Source organism: Scleropages formosus, chromosome 15, assembly GCF_900964775.1.
Source record: "Scleropages formosus chromosome 15, fSclFor1.1, whole genome shotgun sequence".
NCBI lineage: Eukaryota > Metazoa > Chordata > Actinopteri > Osteoglossiformes > Osteoglossidae > Scleropages > Scleropages formosus.
In genome coordinates, this window is record NC_041820.1 from 7,985,276 (window position 1) to 8,008,014 (window position 22,739).

The 22,739-nt window shown below is 40.8% G+C and overlaps 1 protein-coding gene across 1 annotated transcript; it reads right to left on the reverse strand.

Annotated features, from left to right (window-relative positions):
• Window positions 1-1,064: 1,064 nt before the first annotated feature.
• LOC108921798 (tyrosine-protein kinase Fyn-like) lies at window positions 1,065-19,082 on the reverse strand. Its single transcript, XM_018731501.1, has 13 exons — window positions 18,914-19,082; window positions 14,783-14,853; window positions 9,233-9,489; window positions 8,110-8,206; window positions 6,412-6,510; window positions 6,064-6,167; window positions 5,624-5,773; window positions 5,083-5,247; window positions 3,792-3,971; window positions 2,547-2,623; window positions 2,292-2,445; window positions 1,960-2,091; window positions 1,065-1,703 (listed from the first exon to the last, which is right to left on the reverse strand). The coding sequence occupies exons 3-13, from the start codon at window positions 9,477-9,479 to the stop codon at window positions 1,495-1,497; spliced, it is 1,614 nt and encodes a 537-aa protein (XP_018587017.1). The 5' UTR covers window positions 9,480-9,489; window positions 14,783-14,853; window positions 18,914-19,082; the 3' UTR covers window positions 1,065-1,494.
• Window positions 19,083-22,739: the final 3,657 nt, after the last annotated feature.

Genomic DNA, 22,739 nt, shown 5'->3' on the forward strand with positions numbered 1-22,739 from the left:
CTGGTCTGTGTGCAGCTTCAACACCTGAAACCGACTACGCTTTTATTTACTCGGTAGGGCAGCTGGTTCACCCGGTTCACCCCTGACCCAAAGAGGTGTTCCTGTTCTTTACATATCACCCATTGCTTTCTTGCTTTCTCTGTCCCACTCTGACTTTCTTTCACACTATTTGAAGTACCTATTTATGTTTCACTGTGCTTTTTGCATTATTTATACTGTATTATTATCCTGCTGACAAGCTGAGAACTTTCAAAACTGTACTACAAACCAAATGCAAAATGTGAGTTACATTGAAAAAGTTGTGTAAGGGATTGCAAGTAGATGAAAAACTGTTGTTACTTATTTAAAATTTATATTACAGAACTGGTAACCAAGAAAAAAAAAAAAAAAAAAAACCCAAGCATGTTGTCAGAACCATTCACAACAAATTTAACTTAAATACTTTAACTGGACTTTGAATTTGCCAGGTGAGTTGGGACAAAATCCAATCCATTCTGAGGCCAAAGGGAGGTGGAGTTGAAGAATGCAATGTGGAACCACGAAGTAAATTCAACGAAAAAAAAGAATTCCACATTCCTCATTGGGTGAAAAAAATACAAGGAGACATTCTTTACCCCAATAAAAAATGAATGAAATACTTTTGTTATAGGAAAAAAAATGTAATATTTTCCCCACGTTTCTTCAATGATGATCATTATTTGATAATCTCCTTTTACACACACACACACACTTTCTGAACCGCTTGTCCCATGCGGGGTCGCGGGGAGCCAGAGCCTAACCTGGCAACATAGGGCATAAGGCTGGAGGGGGAGGGGACACACCCAGGACGGGACGCCAGTCTGTCGCAAGGCACCGCAAGCGGGACTCGAACCCCAGACCCACCGGAGAGCAGGACCCGGTTCAACCCACTGCGCCACCAATCTACTTTCTTGAAATACTATTTTTCTGTGATACAGTGCAGTTTTTATAATTTACAAAAACTAAATTCCTAACTATAAAAGTAAAATATCTTCGTTACGAAATGAAAATTAGGGATGCATAATAAACATTTTTAAATGGGTTTATTAACACTCTGGGAAGAATTTCAGAATATTGTGTTGCATGTTTTTAATATTTACTCTCAACATTTTTTTGTATTCGGTATTACTGTCTTGGACAAAAACTCAGTATTAAAAAAACAGGCAAAATTAAAAACACAAAACAGCAGATAAGTAAACAAGCAAATCGTATTTACACTAAATACAGGCATTTCACTGTCACATTGTCACGTTTGACTGCACTGCGCTTTTCGCAACACTTTCATTTCGCCTTCGAGTTCGTTGCCCCGTTTAAACTCATGTCAGGTGCCGGGGGTGCACGTCAACGAGTTGCAGAAAGCTGGAAGCTGAATGATTTCTTCGGACCGGTGCGCCTTCTACCTTGACAACATGTTCCCTGCAAGTCATCTTCTGGTGGCACTGGGGGAAGTACAGCAGCTCCCTCTCATGGTTGCTCTTACAGATTGTCCCCTGGCTGGTACTGCGGCTCGGTAGCAGTGAAGTAGTCCTCCAAGAAGGCCTGCAGGTACTCAAAGGTGGGCCGTTCCTCGGGGTCCTTCTTCCAGCACTGCAGCATGAGCTCGTGCAGCGAACTGGGGCAGTCCTGAGGGCAAGGCATGCGGTAGCCCCGCTCCACCTGCTCCAGCACCTCCCGGTTGTTCATCCCTGGGTCGCAGGTGGAAAACAGATCAGGGCATGAGCAGCAGCTACCAAAAAGCCCAATAAAGTCTTCATGAACTTGCAAAATAATATAACTTCGATGGCGATTCAGACAAAACTATGGTGAGAGTTCAAAAATAAAAATTTGGATCAGTTAAGTTGAAATAATATTCCTTTGGAAAGGCGTGCATTGGCAGTAACAGTGAAGCAACTGACGTCATAAAGACTTCTCTATCGCAGGGTGCCGTGCAGCAAGTCTCACCCGGATAGGGCACTCGACCCTTGGTCACCAGTTCCGTAAGGAGGATTCCGAAGGACCACACGTCTGACTTGATCGTGAACTTTCCATAGAGCGCAGCCTCTGGGGCGGTCCACTTGATGGGGAATTTGGCACCTGAAACAAAAGAGCAAATTGGACGCAAACAAGAGTGTCCGAGTGAGCGAGGGAATATTTCTGACATCACCTAACACATATCAAGTGAACACTTTCAGCTTATCACTAGAAATGCCTTTTGTAGAAAAATCTGACACGACTGGGAGCCACTGGGCAGCTGCCAGCAGAGAAAACTGAGGGAATCGACTTCCGGCCTTTACCTTGCCGTGCGGTATATTCGTTGTCCTCAATTAGCCGAGCCAGCCCGAAGTCGGCGATCTTACACACGAGGTTGTCACCTACGAGGATGTTAGCTGACCGCAGGTCTCTGTGTATGTAGTTCATCCTTTCAATGTAGGCCATACCTGAAGCCACCTGGAACACAGCAAACTCATCACTCGGTGCACCCTCGCAGAGCTGCCAAATGACACCAGCCCTTGTACATATTAGCCTGAACCAGACGGAGAGCAACATACCTGAGCAGCCATGTCAACCAGATTGGGCAACTTCAGTCCTCGGCCCTCTCCGTCTTTCAGGAAATCAAGCAGACTCCCTGTAAGGACATTTTAAATGGGTCATTCCCATTTAAATACCAACACGCCTTTCCCTCTGAAGGAACAGCCTTTCACTGATCAAGAAGGTCATCATGGTAAACATTAGGTACCCTTCCGGTAGCCTTTACATTTTCCTCTTGTGAAACTTTCAGAAGTGCCTGTAAAGCTGGAGTGCATTTTTTAAAACTCTTACAGAAATTTACACATTGTTTAATATCCTCCCATTTCTGTCAGCTCCAGAGGACTGGAGGGGTGTCCATACTGTTTTTCTCGCTTTGATCCTCCTACCCCTTCCTTGCACTGGGCAGGACACCTGTCCATCACCACCAACCCAGGCAGATAACTGATTTAATGGATAACCAGAAAGGTGGGATTTCCTGCAAGTTAAAAGGCACTTCCTATAGGACTTTTGACAGTTTGCCACTTCGCCTGTTTGTGCTTTTTGTATACTGCTTGCCTGTCTTTGTTTTTCTTTTCCTTATATAATGTAGCAATAGGGTAGTTAGCTTGCAGAAGGCTTTAGTTTGGGTTTAGAGTTAGCAAGTTGACTCCCTGAAGGATTGGGTTAGCTAGGCTTTTTTTCCCCCCTTTTTACGACTCCATCTGAGTTTCTGGTAACTTTTGTAAGGTTTTCTTGTAGGTTCTCTTTTTGTTTACTTTGATTATTGTCTTTCCTTCCCAAGAACATTAATCACTAACCACTTGTGGTCCTGTATGTTTATAACTTGGTACAAACTGTTACACCCCACTATACCCCTAGACATCCTATGGGTCGTAACAGTAACATATATTCTTTAGTGTTTCTCCCAAACTATAACTGTTACAATTTTGTATTGAAATGCACCTTACTGAGCATATTCTATGCTTTCAAATACCACGTTTGGTGGTGGGGCTTTGACAACTTCTTGAAGATCCGAGAAATAATCCAAAAAATCTTTTTTTTGCTGGGTCTCAGGAGCATATAAATCAACATCGGATTCTTATCCTTATCTAGAAGATGTTTGTATAATTTTATATTTTGAAATCATGATTAATAATTTTATAAAAGTAATTTAATTTGACACCAATGCCACAAACATTTCAACACTTATTTCACTACTGCTCTTTACCACATTGTTGGTCCAGTGACTTCATAGCTAAGCATTTCTTAGGAGGCATGTTTCACACCTTTGCTCATGTACTCAGTGACGATGTAGATGGGCTCCTCCGATACCACGGCATACAGCTGTACCAGCTTGTCGTGCCGCAGCTTCTTCATGATCTGCGCCTCCTCCAAGAAGGACTCGGGGGACATGGTTCCAGGTTTTAAGGTTTTCACGGCCACCTTCGTAGTGCCGTTCCATGTACCTGCAGATGGCAACACCAGAACCAAGTTATTTCCTATATTTTCTCTGGTGTACAGGTATTCCTCAAGTTGCTATAAATTATGTGACTTATGGCCACCTGGACTGATTTATTGTTTGACTCTCAGTGTCTGGGTGTGTAACAGTGATTGTGTTTTCCTTACAAAACATTTTGTTTGTTATTTATTTTAGTTATTTTTCTTTAAAATGGTTAGCAACCAAAAAGTAAGCATTTACTGTTAATCAATACTGTACAGTACTAATTACAGTATTCATAAATTATCTTCAGTTTTATCAGTTTATAATTATAGTACTGTATTTACATTATTATTCTATATTAACATGAATTATGTATGACAGTGAAAAATATAACAAACCCTATTATACAGTAAAGTGTTCATACATGTTGACCGTTTATGACTTATGACAGAGTCTTCGGAACAGAACCCTGTTGTAAGTAGAGCACCACCTGTACTGCTATTTCAAGGCTTAATTCGTTGTAATACTTCAGTTACTGAAAAGTGTCTAAGTTTTTTTTTTTTTTTTATTTTAAAATAGTATTTATAATAATAATAATAAACCATTGTTCTACTTTTTTGTAACAACAGGGTGAGAATGTACAAAACACACACACACACACACACACACACACACACACACACAAAAACAGGTTTGTTCCCACCCATTAAACTGACTCAGTGTGTATCAGTTTGTCTCTCTACACCCAGTGAGCACATGACACTCCATGTCTGGACACGTCTCAGCTTAATGCACATAAGAAGACATGTGGAGTGAAACAAACTACATCAGCAGCTTTCAGCTTCCTAGACTGCCAAGCTACAGATTTACTGGACTAGACGAAAGCTTTCATTGGGACGAGGAGACATGATCAAATTTTCAAGCTTTGATGATCAGCATGTGAAACATGTGAGCTGTGTACAACACTTGGACCCATACATTGTTGGATCCAGAGTTTAGATGTCAAATATTAGCTTAAAGAAAATCCATAATTCATTCCTATACACCTCTGCTTGGTACTTCAAATTAATCCTGGACTCTGTAAAATAAACTAAGTTTTCACATGTGCTTTATGAGGGTCATAAATCAGTGCTCACCCATCCAGACCTCCCCAAACTGGCCGTTGCCCAAGCGTTTAATGAGCTGCAATGACTCCCGCGGGATCTCCCACACATCTTTGGTTTTGACAGACAGGTCGGCGAGGCGGGGCATCCACTTGTGGCAGGGCACCACCAATCGGCAGCAGAGTCCTGCGGCACGTTCTGCGTCGACATATGTGAAACACGGAGACACAGGTCAGTCAACATTCACAATGCCATATCAGCCTGATCAATAATGCTATCCTTTTTTATCAGGTAGACTACTGGTTAGAGACCTAAGGGCCTGGGTTTCCTGAGCTTCATTAGGGTATGTAACATAAATTACTCCAGTAAATCACCCAGCTGTCTAAATAGGGAAGAACCTTAGTATACAAAGCTAACATTATAAATTGCTTTGTAGAAAAGTATCAGCTAAATGGGAAGAGAATGTAGATTTTGCAACAGGATTCTTTCAGATGTCGACGCTCAAAAAATGAAACAAGATATTGGTAAGAGAGTGGTGTAATATTTATTCTCAATCCTTGTACCACAATTTTACCTGAGTAATGCCGCACCAGCTGCTGAAGTGTCTCAAACTGTGCTCTGGTGGTTATATAGTATCCTCCGCTGTCCAGCTTACGAATCTTATAATGTTTCACATGGTCCCCTTTGATGTCATCCCAGTCTCGTATGGATAAGGAGAAAGCCCCTTAAGGAACCACAATGGAGAACATCAATCATATACTGAGCTCGAACACACCGTACCCATACTATTTGCTATTAGATTGTTTATATTCTGCACTTTGAGGAAAATCAGAAAAAAAATAAACATTAATTCATCACATACAAGTTTAACAAACTAAGAAAAGTAATATGTTATAAAATCTAATTTGTACTCAACATTAAGTAATAAACCCATTAAGTCTAAGTGCTTTTTGGTTACTTCGCTTTGCTTGAGATGATGCCATTGGTTGCTGGGCATTGCATCACCGTGATTACCTTTGGTGGTTTCGCTCTCGCGGATGAGAAATGTTCCCCGTGGGTTGCCATTGGATAGAAGCTGTCTTTCCGCATCCTTCCGGCCCAGTTTTCCAAAGTACCAACTGTAGATGGGAGGATATATTATCGATTTTTTGTGCTGGCTGAAGTGTAACAATGCCAGTCTATTTTGTACCCAACTGAGTAATGCTGGAAAGTATATTTCCTTCTCCAGTAATTTAGAAGAGGATAATAAAACTGCTGCTGGGGAAAAAAAAAAATTAGACCTTCAGGGAATTGTTTCAGTTCATGGCACATTTTCAATTGGCACTTCAGAATAAGTGTGTCTCAAGGAACAATGAGACTCACTCCTCAGCCTGGATGGAGTCCACTGGAGCAACATAGTTGCTGGGGATGTAACCGGTTCCACAGGTGGTGAGAGAGCGAGCTTCCCACCAGTCACCTTCCCTATAGGTGGAGCAAAGGCAAGAACAGAGTCAGTGCATTAAATTGTGCTATATGCATATCTCTAAACCTATGGTACATGGTATATTGCTTTGTAGAAGAGGAAAAATAATGCTGAATTAAGACATCCATCCATTATCAGTTACCGCTGGCCCAGTGCAGGGTTATGCTGGTCCACAATCTATCCTGGAAGCACAAGGTATGAAGCAGGGTACACCCTGGATGAGATGCCAGACCATCATAAGGCAATCACACACTCATTCACCCACACATACACACACTACTGACAATTACGGGTAACCACTTAACCTGGAACACATTTTTGGGCTGCAAGAGGAAATCCGCATGTTCTTTCCGGGTTTCTGTGAACTCCACATATAAGTGGGAGCACATTTTATCAACAGTATATTACAATCGAGGTTCATTAAAACCACTGTAATGACCTTTCTATGTTAAATTATCCTTTACCTGTAAATAATGGCCCTGAATGACTCTTGCCACCTATTTCAAGGCAATAAACTCGGGTCCACATGTATACTGCTGTCAGTAATGTGTGACCTCAAGCATTAATCCCAGGTCAACACCTTCTCCGAAAGTGAATTAAAAGGAGAAAAAATAAATAAATAAATAAATAAATAAATAAAACCTTAAATCTAGAAAGTCTAATTAGTCAGATGGCACCTGGAAGTAATCAATATGCATATTGCCCCTCCCACCCCCTGGATTACAGAGAATTCTTCTCATTTGAGCTGTTTCCAATGAGCCGGGCACATTTTACAAATCTCCTAGGGATTCGAAAGAAGTGGCTTTTGTGGTTTCCGCCTACTCACTCGTACATGAGCAGCCGCGCAAAACACCGTCTCCGCTAGACTGGCGAGATAGATAAATAGTAGAAGCAGGTGGCCGAGTTCGTGGGGAGATAAAACGAAACCATTACAAACACGAAGAACATCATTTTGCTTGCTGGTGCAGGCCCGTGTGAGATCTGAACATGACTGTAAACCAGTTTGATCAAGTCCAGCAAGAAATTCTCTTCATCCTTGTCCTGCAGGTGAACTTTTCATTTAATATTTGAAGGTGATGATAACGGCTTGATCATTGTACAGGTTGCAGTGAAAGAAGACTGGGTCATGACCCTTGTGGAGAATATTCTATTGCTGTCATGGTTAGAAGCAGCAGATGATGTAGTGGTTAGAACCTTGCGATTGAAGGACCTAGATTTGAACCCCTGCTCCTATTGTAGTACCCTACAGAAACGTAAATACCCTAAAAGAAAAGAAAGAAAAAAAAATTACCCTGCCTTACAAAATGGACAAATCATCAAAGTATCTTAGAATATTGTAGGAATATTTGGACATAGGTGTCTGAGAAACACAGGGATGGTTATCAACAATAATAAAAGTTAGTTGAAAAAAAATCATACAGGAGAAGCAGGTATAGCCAGGAACGCTCTCAAAAGAAGTAAAGGCAAATATGAGGTGCTGATCAATGTAACATTCTTGACTCTCCACAAATTACTTATCAAATGCAAAACCTCATCACTGTAAAAATATTCCATTCGCACAGTGTGCAAAATGTCATCGGGACACTCTTGGCACTCACGTGCTGTTGAGAATTTGAAACTTCTCTCCTTTCCTGAAGCTGAGGTCGTCCTCGGTCCTGGCCTCGTAGTCATAAAGTGCCACAAACAGTGTGACTCCTGCAGGGCCACATACACATAACAGTCCCAGTCAGACTGACAACCAGGAGCAGGTCCATTAACCACCCTTTTTTTTAGAAATCACCTAAATAAAACAAGGCTTTAAAGAATATACTTCTCTAATTTAATATAAAATAAATTAAAAATGTCCAAAGATTTTAAAAGACTGGAAAACTTCAGTAGATCTATTGGAAATTTCATTACATGTATTTAAAAAAAATTATTTGCTTAAGCTTGCAAATAATACCAGGGAAAAGAGGACACATTGAAAAAGGTTGAGTATCAAAGATGTACATGGCACAGCATGAAGGCTTTACACGTAACAACATCTGATAGCCGCCAATATTTCTTATTGCTGGGGTCTAGCAGCAACTCTGTTTACAGAACTTTTCGTTTGTGATTCAGCTCAAGTTACTTTTTATTTAAAATGGCAAGGAAGCGAAACAGTGAACTATTCTGGTGGTGATTTAGAAACGAAAATGAAAAAGTAGCACAGCATGAAAATTTAGTGCTATATTCTATTTATATCTATTATTCTACAATAGTTTTATTATGAATAATGTGTGAAATCAGTGGAAAAAACAAAGCCCTATTGTACAATGTAGCGTTCACAAATGTTAACTGTTTACAGTACGTATCTGTTCAGTCCATATACTATAAGGGGATTTCCAATATATGACTGGTTCCTTGGAACGGAATGCCATCGTAAACTGAGGATCACCTGACCTGACTGCTGCCCTTCAGTACATGGTACCACAGCTTAACGCGATGTGGTTATTTGACTCACGGCCAAACACACGACTTCTAACTGAATCTGAGATTCAACAGCTATGAAGTGTTTTCTAAACCGAGTTATTTGCACATTTACCAAAAAAGTTCCGTACAATAAACAGTAAAGTAGCCATTCTGCACGTTCACACTGCAACTCAAATTATATGACCTAATGGACAGTTCACGGTAAGTCAAAGTGCCAAGATAAAAGGTCATCAGCAATCATCAGCGTGAGTGCTGTGGTCGCAGACCTACCTGTCCCCCCGCGGGAGCGCAGGGTCCCAGACTGGGAGGATGAGTTGACCCCTCCGAAGACGGTTATCCCCTGTCCGACGGGAGCGTGGAAGTTGTTGTAATTGGGGATGGCGGTGACCCCGAAGCTGGGGTAGTGCTGCGGCGTGGGGTCGGCCCCATAGCGGTATCCTGAGCTCTGCGTGATACTCGTGTCCCGCTCGTCCGTGAGTTTCGCTGCTTCCTTGTCCTTACATTGTACACAGCCCATTCTCTACACTCTGCAGGCAAGGACGAAGAAGGAGCATGAAAGCAGGAGCTACGAGACCCCAAGATCAACGCATTTCAACCACACACTGCCCAGGCACATTGTTTTTCTGTGCATGAGGAGCATGCGAATTAGAGGTGTGTCTGCCGTGGCCCACGTCCATTGTTCACTAGAGTTTAGAGCTGGAGTCCAGCGGGACAGAAAAATGAGCAACACGCAGCTGCTCAAAGGCTCGGGGACCTAACGTGCTGCGAACACTTCATCTCCCCGAAGAGATATCGCCGCGATACAAGGAAATGTGCTCTGCCAGCTTAAAGACACACTCACAGCAAACACGTTAATTAATTCCATAAAGAATAATGAGAAACAGACGCTGCGATGGATGTTTTTCTGACCCCATCGCTTAAGTAAAGTTCGGAAGAACTAATAAAGGACTGCGGTCAATTAAGGTAACTCACCGGTGGGTTGCCCCCAACGACCCCCACGTTAACTCAAACTCTTCACACTCAACCATATCAAAAGTTATTAATGAAATATTTTTAAATACCACCTATATCTTTCCTATATGGTATTTTAAATACCACCCATATAGTGCTATTGTTGAAGTACGGAACATTTAAAATTATCACGGGAATTCAACTAAACTTTTTTTTTTTTTTTGGTAGACTTACTCAGATGTACACGAAGTGTCATAGGTTACATATAAGACAACTGACAAAAAAAAACCTGTTTATGGAAATATTATTAGCTGCAGGCTGTTACTACCAATCCACACAACACTGTTGGTACTCTGGTATCATGGGTATTTTTATTTAACTTTTAACACTAGATATTTATATGGTAATAATTTTTAGGGTCCAAAGGCAATATGAACAATTCAACAACCAAATGACACTCCGATGAGACCGAAAAAACCTGATCCCAAAACCATAGCTGTTATCTGCTGACTGTGACCAGAGAAGCAATAAAACTAAAACTGCCATTATTTATGATTTCACATGTGAAAAATGGGCAATACATAAGATGTTATGGAAAGATTTTAGTTATTTCTTTTTGTTTCACTCACAGCTTGCAAGAAATAACAGTTAAAATAAAAAGCAAATTGCATTACTGTCTATAACGTATCAATTTTCAATAAATAAAAAAAATAAAAAAATTCAGTAATTTCCCCCCTCCCAAGAAAAGCACTGCTGTCAGGAGGTTGAGGCACAGAGCAGACGGCATCCATTAGCAAGTGACAGGACAGCACAGAGGCCACATTCCTACAGCCGGGTAATGGAGTCCGCCTCCAGCACCCCAGCCACAACTGGGACCACTGGGGATCGCCATGATGGAGTGCTTTCAGCGCCCGGGGGCATTACGCTCTGCCGCCACCAACACCTCCTACAGCCAAGGCCGCAGACTGCACGGCCCCTTTCTCTCCATGCATAAATAAAATGAGACGACTGGTGAAACACAAATCATCTGATTCTACCCAAAGTCATGCATCAAGCATCTCCGCAAGACGGGAGGCAGAGCCGTTTATTTCTGCTCATTCGCTGCAAGGAAAACTTGAGCATACATGAACCTCTTGTTGTTATATTCCTTACAAGTATATTATTTATTGATGTACAACACATTTCTTTAAAATATTTATTTTTGCAGCAGTTTCTTTGACCATATCCCTCAGATATCCTGCCACTGTTAGTCTTCTTCTTCTTTGATGTAACTCATTAACAGGTTGCGGGAGCAGAAACCAGCAGGTCCCAAGTCATTCTGAAATGGAATACTAAAAATCCAAGATCTTTTCATATCTTTTAACTTTCTTCCCCTGCCCTGATTACAGATCTAGCACAAAACCTTGGGATGAACCCAAGTAAAACCCAAGTGAAGCAAAGAGGAGAAGTAAAAATAGAGAAACAAGACTGAAGCCGTTCACAAATTTTATACATGATGACTTGGGCCGTTCGTGATTCTTTCTTGCATTTTTTCAGCTCAGCAAAGGGATGACTGACAATCCCCAGGGCGACAGCACCGTTTAGGAATTAAATTGGTAAAATTACAGTAATCGGCACTCCACCACCTCCGACGAGCATCTGATTGCACTCCCAGTGGGTCTCGGCTAACATGCCGGGGAGCAGCGTCTGCTCCTCATCACTGTACCCTCGTGATTCCGATCCAGACCACCACCGCCCTCCAAGCAGAGCCACTGGATACCACTTCATATCCTGCCATTAAAAAATAAGTGCGGAACATCCTATTATTCTCCATGAACCACCCCCACCACCATAATGGCGTTCCCCACAGAGAAGATGAAAGACACTAGGTACGTCTGCCTATTGTTCAAGGAGGCTACGAAAAAAAAATACAGAGGGCTCCCACACCACGCTATTGTGAAGCAAATGTATCAGACTGAACGCAAAAACATAGGTTTAATTCTGTTCTCTGTCTTGTGATGAGTTCTGAGAGCTTAATTTGCAGAGAAAAGTGGCAGTAACAGCAATCATTCAGTAATAATAAAGATCAAAGAATTATAATTATGAACACAGTTTAACTGCAGGAAACAGTTTTTCAAGGGCAAACAGATGCACTAAGAACAGACAGATTGCACCATTGGATATATCTGCAGCTGCTGTAGCACGTTATAATTTCATTTATGCACGTTTCAAGTTGGGAGGCACAGTCCAAACTGGCTCCAAATTGTCCTTTGTGTGTGTGTGTGTGTGTGTGTGTGTGTGTGAGAATGAGTGAATGAGTGTGTGTGTATGCTCTACAATGCACTAGTATCTCATCCAGGGTGTACCCTACCTCATACCCTAAGCCTGCAAGATAGGTGCTCGACCACCGAGATCCTGCACTGCACAAGCAGTTATTGCTAATAGATGGATTTCTCAATTTAGTATTACCATTCCTCCTGCTACACAGCAATATACCATGTGACACAGGGTTAGACATACGTTCCCTGTCCTTAAACATGGCACTACACTGTCATTGAGCCCGTAAGGTGCGGGACAACCTGTCCCACTGGCAAAGAGGCACCTGGAATGTCCACAGTCTCCTTGTCATCACTTTTACACCTTAATCTTCAGAGGGTTTCACAGGCCACTTCCCAGGACCCCTAAAAGAATGTGACAACGGAATCCGGGCAGCAACACTGACAGACGGCGAGCTGGGAGCAAATGCCACTGTGCCGCGGCCGGCTAAACTGCGACCTGTCCCCTGGGCTGCGCCTGGCCTTCACGAGGAGACACGCACATATATCCTCACATATACGCACACAGAGAGATAAGTTATCAGGAGGAGGAACATGCTCACCGCATACGCATCAAGGAAAAAAGTATGAATCTTTTAGCATCAAGTCGGCTAGCTACAGGATCTAGGTACACAACCGGTATCCGTTTTTGCTTCCAGACACATACACACAGCACTATCTGGCAGGCAATTGTCTGAATGTTGCATTTAATAAACTCCCGTGCAGAGATACTTCTGATCTGATAGCTATAATCACCTCCGTTATGTATCGTAATTGAACACATTATCGCTACTGATGGAGTTGCTACAGTACGAGCAGATAACGACACGTCACAGCCGGCATTTTTAATGCTCTGGTGTCAAATCTTTTCAGCTGAATTTGTTAGGGGTAGTCCTAGGGCAAACATACTGTACACCTGATAATGGAAATACTGTAGTTACTTTCACGGGTGTAATACACACACACACACACACACACACACACACACACACACACACACACACACCAGAAATTGCACGGTTGCTACTTCAGCCAAGCTCACTTTTTGAATTCCAAAACTGAAAACTGCAAAAAAAAAAAAAAAAAAAAAAAAATGGTATTCATCATATCTTTGGTTTGTGTGGATTATCCCGGTCAGTTTCTGGGTGCTGCTTTAAATCATTATGTCCCAGTGGTCGGGCAAACGGCAAATTTAGGGCAGAGGCAAACAGCAAACAATCCCGTCGAATCAGCACTTATGGGTTTAACCCAGTTGTACTTTCCCTTCAACAGCCAGATGTGAACGGCACACACAAATGGATCACGTCTGAAAACAAGACACACGCAGCAACTTCAGTACACGGTCCAGTGCCAGAAACATCCATCACACTAGCACAGGTTTATCCATCTCAACCACTTATAGCTGTTACAGACACACAACCTAAACACATCACATTCCAGTGTAACTGAACATGGGACATATAAACCCATGTTCCAAAAAAAAAAAAATTTCTTTTAGTCATACATCTTTCATTGCAAAAAAATAAAACAAAAATGTGAGCAAGCCTTCAGCTGGCTAATAACTCCTTCATATTTGGTAGAGGAACCAAAGAAACTGCATCATCGGGTGGGACGTTCCTTTGGGAGGGCCGTTCTCCTCCAGATGCAAATGACATATTTCTGCGGCTGCAATACAGCGTATGAGACCCCATTATCCCATTCCTCCAGTTCTCAACAATGCATGGTGCCTGAAAATAAAATTCCATGTCTGAAACAGACACTGTAAGTCACTATTTAAGCGACCTCCCCCAACCTCTCCTTTGCACAGCTTCACACACGTGCGTGAGGCAGGGCAGGCTACCTAATGATGGATAACCGGCTTAATGTATGCATTTAGAAACTGGCTACTGGGCCACAAATAAGACACCAAAGACGCCATCCATCTTCTCTGGCTAAAAATGATGAATGGTGTAATATAATAATGTGAGTATGACAAAAACAGAGTTAGGAAATACATTTTACTCTATTGAAGAATGCTGAAAAGGTAAGCTTGGAATTAAGTGATAATACAAAAATGACATACCAACCACTATTTCCTTCAGGGAACCCTGGGCAGGGGAGCTGGAATATGAAAAATTCCATTACTCCATTATAATGTGGCCCAACATTTATTGTGATTAATTTTCTGGAGTATCCCATAACTTTACTGATATACTTGCATACTAACAAAGTACAAACAAAATCATGACAAAATATGAGTTGACAGCTGAATGGCACTGAAACACCTTTGTGTTAGAACGTATTAGAGGGCAGCAGGTGGTGTAGGGGGTAAGACCTTTACCCACAAGCTTCAGTTTATATGTGCCAGGTGGCGCCCTGCTCTATAACCCTGAAGCGAGCCAGAACTGGTTAAGTCAAAAACTCAGCTGTAAATTGTCATTTTGGATGAAACGGTGAACTAGGCACCAAGACAATAATAACAATATGAAATTCCCACAATTTATGATTCTTGTTTTTCAGGGGGAAAAAAAAACTTGGAGAATCACATTAGTATTACATGGCCGGATGATCGATGTCAAGTTGTGGCAGCGATTACCTCTAGTTCCAGCGTATCAGGATCCTTATTTGCTCCACATCGCTTTGTGCGCAGAAAAAAAAAAAGACGCCCTGCAGGAAGAAAAACAGTAAATTATTCATCGGTACCCTGAATGAAACATGAATATCAGCTTTGTGCTGACATGTACCATTAACATTTCAGTCAAAAATGCATCAGTTTTCGGATGCCGGTGCTTTTCGGCAGTCAAGACAGGCTGCTTAATGGCAGAGTGTGACCTAAATATATGTCACAGCATAAACAACAGGTTACAAAGCAAGGTGGATTCGGAGAACACTAAAATTAAAAACCACTTAAAAATGTGTCACAGTGCATTGGCCACATTTCAAATGTTTTGCTCTCCAAGAAAGAAATTTCACCATCTTTTGACAGAAACATCATAAGCGAACAAATTTAAAAATAAATTGGAAATACGCTTTTCGTAATCACAGATTCTCTTTCATAGGAAGCGTAACTTCAGTCATCTCAGACATGGATTGTATTTCTGCATTTCCTTAATATGCATACTATGTAATAAATTGTCAAGTATTGTTCATTTTGAGGGGTGCGGTGGCGCAGTGGGTTGGACCGCAGTCCTGCTGTCCGGTGGGTCTGGGGTTCGAGTCCCACTTGGGGTGCCTTGCGACGGACTGGCGTCCCGTCCTGGGTGTGTCCCCTCCCCCTCCGGCCTTACGCCCTGTGTTGCCGGGTAGGCTCCGGTTCCCCGTGACCCCGTAAGGGACAAGCGGTTCTGAAAATGTGTGTGTGTGCGCGCGTGTTCATTTTGAATGAAAACCACCAACATTGCGCAGGCAATGTTCACAGAGGAGCCTCCATACAGTTTTGACAAAACACTACAACTAAAAAGCTGTCCAACCTAATATGTCGATCTGTAAGCTCAGAATATAATAACCATTACATATCACAAAGACATGCAAATATGCACACACCCCTCAGTACGAAACTGTCACTGGGGAGGGAAACACAGCTTGTTTGCATTTATGCCCAACAAAGCCAACAATGACCAAATACTGACAAAGGTCACTCTACTTTTTAGACTTTATGAAGATTTAAATACTTTGCATGACACAGTGTTTGGAACCCGTGAACCAAATGTCCGTTTCCACTAGAATGATACAACAACACAGTTTGGTTCAGTTATCCATGACAGTGTGGAGTGGAGGAAATTATCAAGGGTAAGGAGGAAGGTTTAAATTTTTTTGTGCAAGATCTGTGAATGAAACTTAAAACTTTTTTTCATATACTATATTCATGTGTATATCTATACACATTTATGAACACATCTATGCATGTACATACAAATATACATATATATAAACTGTAAAATATTAAAACTGTACTTTAGTAAAAACGGGCTCTGGCAGGTTCGAATCCTGCTTGGGGTGCCTTGTGATAGACTGGCATCCCATCCTGGGTGTGTCCCCTCCCGCCCTTAGCCTTGTGCCCTGCGTTGCTGGGTTAGGCTCCGGTTCACCGTGACCCCGCTCAAGACAAGGGGTTTCAGCCAGTGTGTGTGTACAGTAAAACCTTTTTATCTTTAAAAAAAAAAAAAAAAACGTGTACAGTCTGTATCCGAACTAATTTTTGTAGATTACTGTAGTTGTTTCTGAAATTGCCGAAGTGGCATTTTCTTTGCCAAAGTGTTATTCCACACAGACAATAGAGCACAGATGCAATACATCTGCATGGTAGTAAACGCACCAAACAATTTAATTACATTAAATATGGATGATTTCCCCTGGGCCATGTATTCTTTTTTTTTTTTGTTTTGAAAGAAAAACTTGAAAACTTGAACTATGGTGCCAGGAAACAGTGAAGTGGGAAAAGGTCACCGCCCCTCGAGCAAGCACATGTTTCCCGGATACCTTCATGGTGAAGCCGTCAAGTGACTGTCAATCATCTGTCAAACTAAAAATCACATAAGCATAAAACCAAATCTAATACACTGACATATATTCTCATAGTCAAAACATTTGTCTTGAATATTGTGCTGAATATTACATATTATGTTTTGTTAAATTATATACGGTAACATTTATGTTGCATGCGGGCATGGGCCAGACACACCCTGATATGTCACAATTTACATCCAGCTCTGCCAAAGCGCTGCTGTTCACATATAAAACTTTGGCAGCTGCCTTGTTTTTGTTGTCAATCTGTCACTGCACTGCGGTCTAAGTTGCCATTTGCTGTTAATGTACCTTCCCGCCAAGGTCATACAAGTCATACCATAGAGAGGTGTCACTTTTATAAGTGTCTATCAGTTCCTGCTTATGAAGCAACAGAAAAATCCTCCAGTGGGACAGTATATATACACCTGTGAAATGTATTAATGAGGATTTAAATGTTGAATTAGTTTGGTAAGGACAAAAACACACTTAGAAATCTTTTGTAGATGCTGCTTAAGTATTAGATGCTTCAGATTCAAATGAGATAGTGTTCAAATCAGGACAAAAGACTAAACTCACAGCATGTCCAAAAACATTTTCCACTACTAAAGCAACAGTTATGACTCAACTTGTGGGGTTAAAATGACAAATTTCTTAAATATAAGAAATTACTTGAAAATATTATTAGAAAACATCTCAATATTATCACGTACATATATTAGTAAATAAAATTAACCACGTTCTCCAGTATATAGAGCAAAATACGATTACCATTTGCATTTTTTATACAGAGCAAGAAAATCTAGACAAAATCTGAAAAAAGCTAAACACTGTTTAATACCCCTGAGATACTGAGCCTTTTGACTGAGACAGGAAATGAAAAGGTGCATTGAATTTTAACTGATGGGAATATTAAGTCTAACTGACCCCCTATTGTATGGGACAGGAGTGGTCTTAAAATAGTTTTTTTTTTTTTTTGTTCTTCCTTCTAAATACAGTTCACTGTATCCTTTACTGAAACTGAAAAATAAATGGAAACTGGGTTTAAAACCTGAAAATTTCAACCATGGATATCTTCAAGGGCTTAAAAAAAAAAAACTGTATATTATAGGAATATTATCAGAATAACACTGAAAGGTGAATGTGACATCCTGCATGGTCTCCTGATGAGTCCTGGCCAATGTCTATAACAGGAGTAGGCCATAAATCCACATCAGCATTTTATTTCTGTGAACTGAGCCAACAGACTTGTGCATTTCAAATAAATGTTTTTTTTTTTAACCTGGGGTTCTTGTATTCTGTATGTGGACTGTGGCAGAGTGAGAAACAGAGTACAACACTAACAGCAAGTCAGCGGAGCTCTTTCGGCACTCAGTCCGCCAGCGACAATATTGCCCTATAATAAACTACCACATAAAATAATACACACAGCCCGTCTCTCCCCACCACTGAACATTTATTAAAAAGTCGCACAGATTCATGCAAAACTTGTGTTCCACATAAGAAGATCTGCATGTTGGGAGGAGAAGGTTATCAGTCGAACCTGCGTGTTCAACCCCATGATCATGATGATAATAAACAACACCGGCTCTAAATGCCGCAGATGTTGGCATGACCTTAGAAATCGTTTCTCTCTCTCCAGGACAGAAAAAAATACTACAGTAAAATAGTGTAAAGCGTCCGATGGTGAAATGTGGATCATTAAAAAGGATATAGAAGAAGTCAATCCAGACGGTTGGCGACCAGAAGGCTGGCAAATCATCATGTGCAAATGGCCACACACACAGTGAGTGAGCCCTCACGATCGGACACACTGGACACGGCAGATGGAGTCAAGACGGACCGACAGAGCACGATGAACACAAAGAGTTTTCTTTTTATTGGGGGGGTGGGGGTTGTTGATGAACACCGTGTTGTGCGTTATGATGATGATACACAGTTACGCATCGAGCCGCAGCATATTGTGCACATCGGACCGGAGCAACCGCGTGCAGCGCACAGCCATCCTCCCCATTGCGTTTCCCAAGGAAAAAAATAAAAAAAAATAAAATTCTCCACGGAAGGCCCATTCGTGCAACGCAGGGAATAAAACAAGAGCGCGGCTCTCGGACGCACGGCCACGCATTTACTTTTCCACGATCATATTTTCGATGGGCTCTCAGTACCGCAGCTGCTGCACCAAACCAAGCCTAATCAAGACGAAAAAAAAACCACATTTACTTACCCAAATCTGAATCGTCTTAATGCATCGTTAACTCTAATGCATGTATTTCGATATGGTGTATATATTCAGAAAGTATTTTTGTTCCGTTGTTAATGAGATTATTTTATCGCCGAACGTTCTAAATGATGTCCTGGCGAGACGCACATCCAGGAGAATGAAAATAACAAGGGCTGTGTAATCGACAACGAGGGCAGCCAATGGGGACCGACAACAGTTCCAATGTATCCAATGACCAAACGCAACGGCGCCTCCTAATTTGCATACGAGTTGAGGGTGGGGTTAACCAGGGAAGATGTTATCTTCCATTTAATAGTCACATTGGTAGCTTTGTTCATTTATTCATTTATCTATCCAACAAATAGCTTTATAAATGAACAAAGCGACTACAGTGCCGTATTAAATTGGGTTTCAGGAAAAATTTAATAATAAAGTTCAATTACTGTTTCCACTTTCATTTCTGCAGCCAAATTAATTAGCATTACGGTGTCAAATGAGAGCATTCCAGGTTCTGCAGGAAACTACCACGTGATGATCAAGTTAGGAAATTAATAGGAAATTAATCTGACAATTATTTATTACTATTAGTGTTTTGGTGTTTTTTTTTTAGTTATATACACGATTGTTATAATTATTTAATAATTGCATGAAAAGTGTCTATACTTAGTAGTAGTGATTTTACTAGCCATCATCTCTGGCGCTTTGCTGCATCAGAAAAGAAAATATTTAGGGTTCTTGAAGGATCAGATTTTACATGAAGGCAGCCTGATTGCGGTACCCTCACTTTAAAGGCTAAAAATCGTACCTCGTGCCTCCTTATCATTAATCTCCTGTTATCATTAATCTAAGAAATAATTTTTCTTGTGTCAAATTATTGAGGTGAGTTTATGTATTGGGACGTACAGCACAAAAAGAAAATAAGAAGTTCTACATTGTAACTGACTGAAGTGCAGTTGCTGGAGCCATATAGTATGTGTTTATTATATTTTTGTAAATCGATTTATATTAGGTCAAATTTGAATATAAGACAGTATTAAGGGCCTCACAGTGAATACAGTCCTTATATTTCTGAGCAGTCAGTTCCAGTTTATACTTTTTATCAGAACCTATGCCGTGATCAAATCAAGCCATTTCCTTCAAGCAGCACATAAACAAAACATATTTGGTAAATTTAACAAAATTTTAACTTTTTTATTTATTAAATAATGAAACTCTTAAAAGGCATCTTCTGTTCAATGGATGACTGATGGATGTTTGGGTACACACTTCAAGATTCCAGTGTTTGTGCACCCTAAAATTGTTATGAACCCATCTTGTCTCATTAAAAACACTTTGAATGGGATTCTTTATATTCATGAATCTATGAATCTAATTATGAGTGTATTAATAAGTTCTCACCTAGAGAAATAAAACAGGCTACAAAACCAACTACTACGAACTTTATTCTCCGTTACTGACTGAAACAAACCAGACATTATAATAGCTGAGCCTATATCAAACCAAAAATTAAAACCCAAGATATCAATTTTTAATAACAGTTATATGCAGAAATAAATACAATATTGATTAGTAGAAATTTTGAGTCCAAACTTTAAGTAGCAAGCTAGTGAATGTCAATTATGTATGGCAAGCTTTTCTATTGCTGTGGTCAGAATGGTATCAGAGAGGGTGGGATGTCCTGAGGCAGGAGGTGATGCATAATGAGAAAGAGAGCAAAAAGCTCTGATTGTGTTACAAAAGGGAAATAAAAATGAGTTTGCTCAGCTGGGGGTCCCCTATTGGTAGGTTCAAAACACCATTAAGTCCATTTCTTCTTCTACTTGAAGTCACCTTTTTCATGTTTTATGCACCTGTTCCCAGGATAAACGCAATACCTCGCAAAGTTGCATGTAGAAGTGTATTGAAAAGTTTTAGCAAGTCTTATACTTACAGACAAACACAGTACAACAGATGTGAAGTCCTTGAACTTGTGGCCTGATGTGTTGGGATCCTCCAGGGTGAATGTGTCCACAGGGCAGTACGTTTACCTGTATTCATTTAGCCACTGTTTTCCCCCAAAGTAGCTTACAATTATTTACCTATTTATGCAGGCAGCTAATTTTACTGGAGCAACTGTAGGGTAAGTACCTTGCTCAAGGGTACTAAAACAGTAGGCAAGATTTGAACCAACAACCTTCAGATATAAAAAGAGCAACTCTAACCGCTACACTACCACCTCATGAAAACACACATCAGCACGGTGAACCACTGTAACATAAATAATGAGTGATCTTTTTGCCTTAAACTTAGATATTATAAATTTTTTCTGTGTGATTTTGCTGGAATGATCTGGAAAAGGTAAGGAGCATGGTAAACGTAAACATGAACTCAGTGTTGCTAATTCAGATCCCAAACGGAGCTCTGAAGATTTACGTTGCAGAGTTAATTGACCACATTTCTTAGTAATTACTATTTTTCTCCTCAAAAAAAGGTCATTTGCCTAAGTTGTGCATCACCTTTTAGGGGTACAGGGAGTTTTTAAGCAAAGATCAGGGACGGAGCTCCTGTTAGGAACGTGTGTAATAAGCAGCGTTGCTGGCTAGATGGCGCTGTTTCCAACACTCTTAATTGCCTGTACAGAAAAAAGGACTGTATTCAATTCGCTTCAATGCAATTCAATTTATTTTTGTAGAGTGTCATTATTATTTTTTATAGAATTTAATACTCACACAGTGGCAAAGAGCGCTGAACAAAAGGATAAGACAAATAAACAAATAAGACAGTTAACTATACTGGAGTAATACGTTATTCATGTAGTTATTAAAGCTATAAAATATGCCTACTGGCCACGGAGAAAAGGAACAAAAAGCTGAATGAAGTCATGGGAGAAAAAAAACCCTCTGAGAGTCCAAGTGCCAGTGGCTGCCCACCTCTCCTGGGTATTCTAGTGTAAAAAAGACTTTACAGTAATACTAACACACACACACACATTTTCAGAACCGCGTGTCCCTTACGGGGTCACGGGGAACCGGAGCCTAACACGGCAACACAGGGCGTAAGGCCGGAGGGGGAGGGGACACACCCAGGACGGGACGCCGGTCCGTCGCAAGGCACCCCAAGCGGGACTCGAACCCCAGACCCACCGGACAGCAGGACCGTGGTCCAACCCACTGCGCCACCGCACCCCCAGTAATACTAACATTGTAGATGAATATTAACATGATGCAATTCTGCAGTAGTTGCACTTGATGTTTCTGTTTTTCACAAGTATATGTTTTATTTATTTATTTTTTTGTGGGATGATAGTAATTAATTCTGTGTTCAAGTGTTATAATATATTACTTTGTCAGGGGGTTGTATTCTCTTTGATACGTTGCGGAAGAGATGGATTTATATGTGATTTTTAAACTATACACAGTGCATTTAAATGTTAAATGTATTAATTTAACTAACCCCTGTGTTCAAGACAACTTTCAATGTTGGGTTTGTATGCGCTGCACAAGAAAATTTATCAAATTATTACATCACACCTATCATGAATATAAATGGTATTGAATCATATGGTAATACAGTTATAGTAAAACATATACTTGAATAAACACTACACCTAAATAAAATACAACAGAGTAAATAATTTTTCAATTTAGACATTTAAAATTTAGTGTCTTATTTGCTATGATTTTTTACATGTGTAGCCCTTGGAGCAGATCACAATAATGACTGTGGCCCTTTGCAAAAAAAAGGTCGGACATCCCAAGACACTTTGGTTTGCTACGGTACCATGACAGGTCGACTGGTGAGTCTCACCCTGGAATAGCATTGACTGCCGCGGTAAAAGGTGGAAACTGCA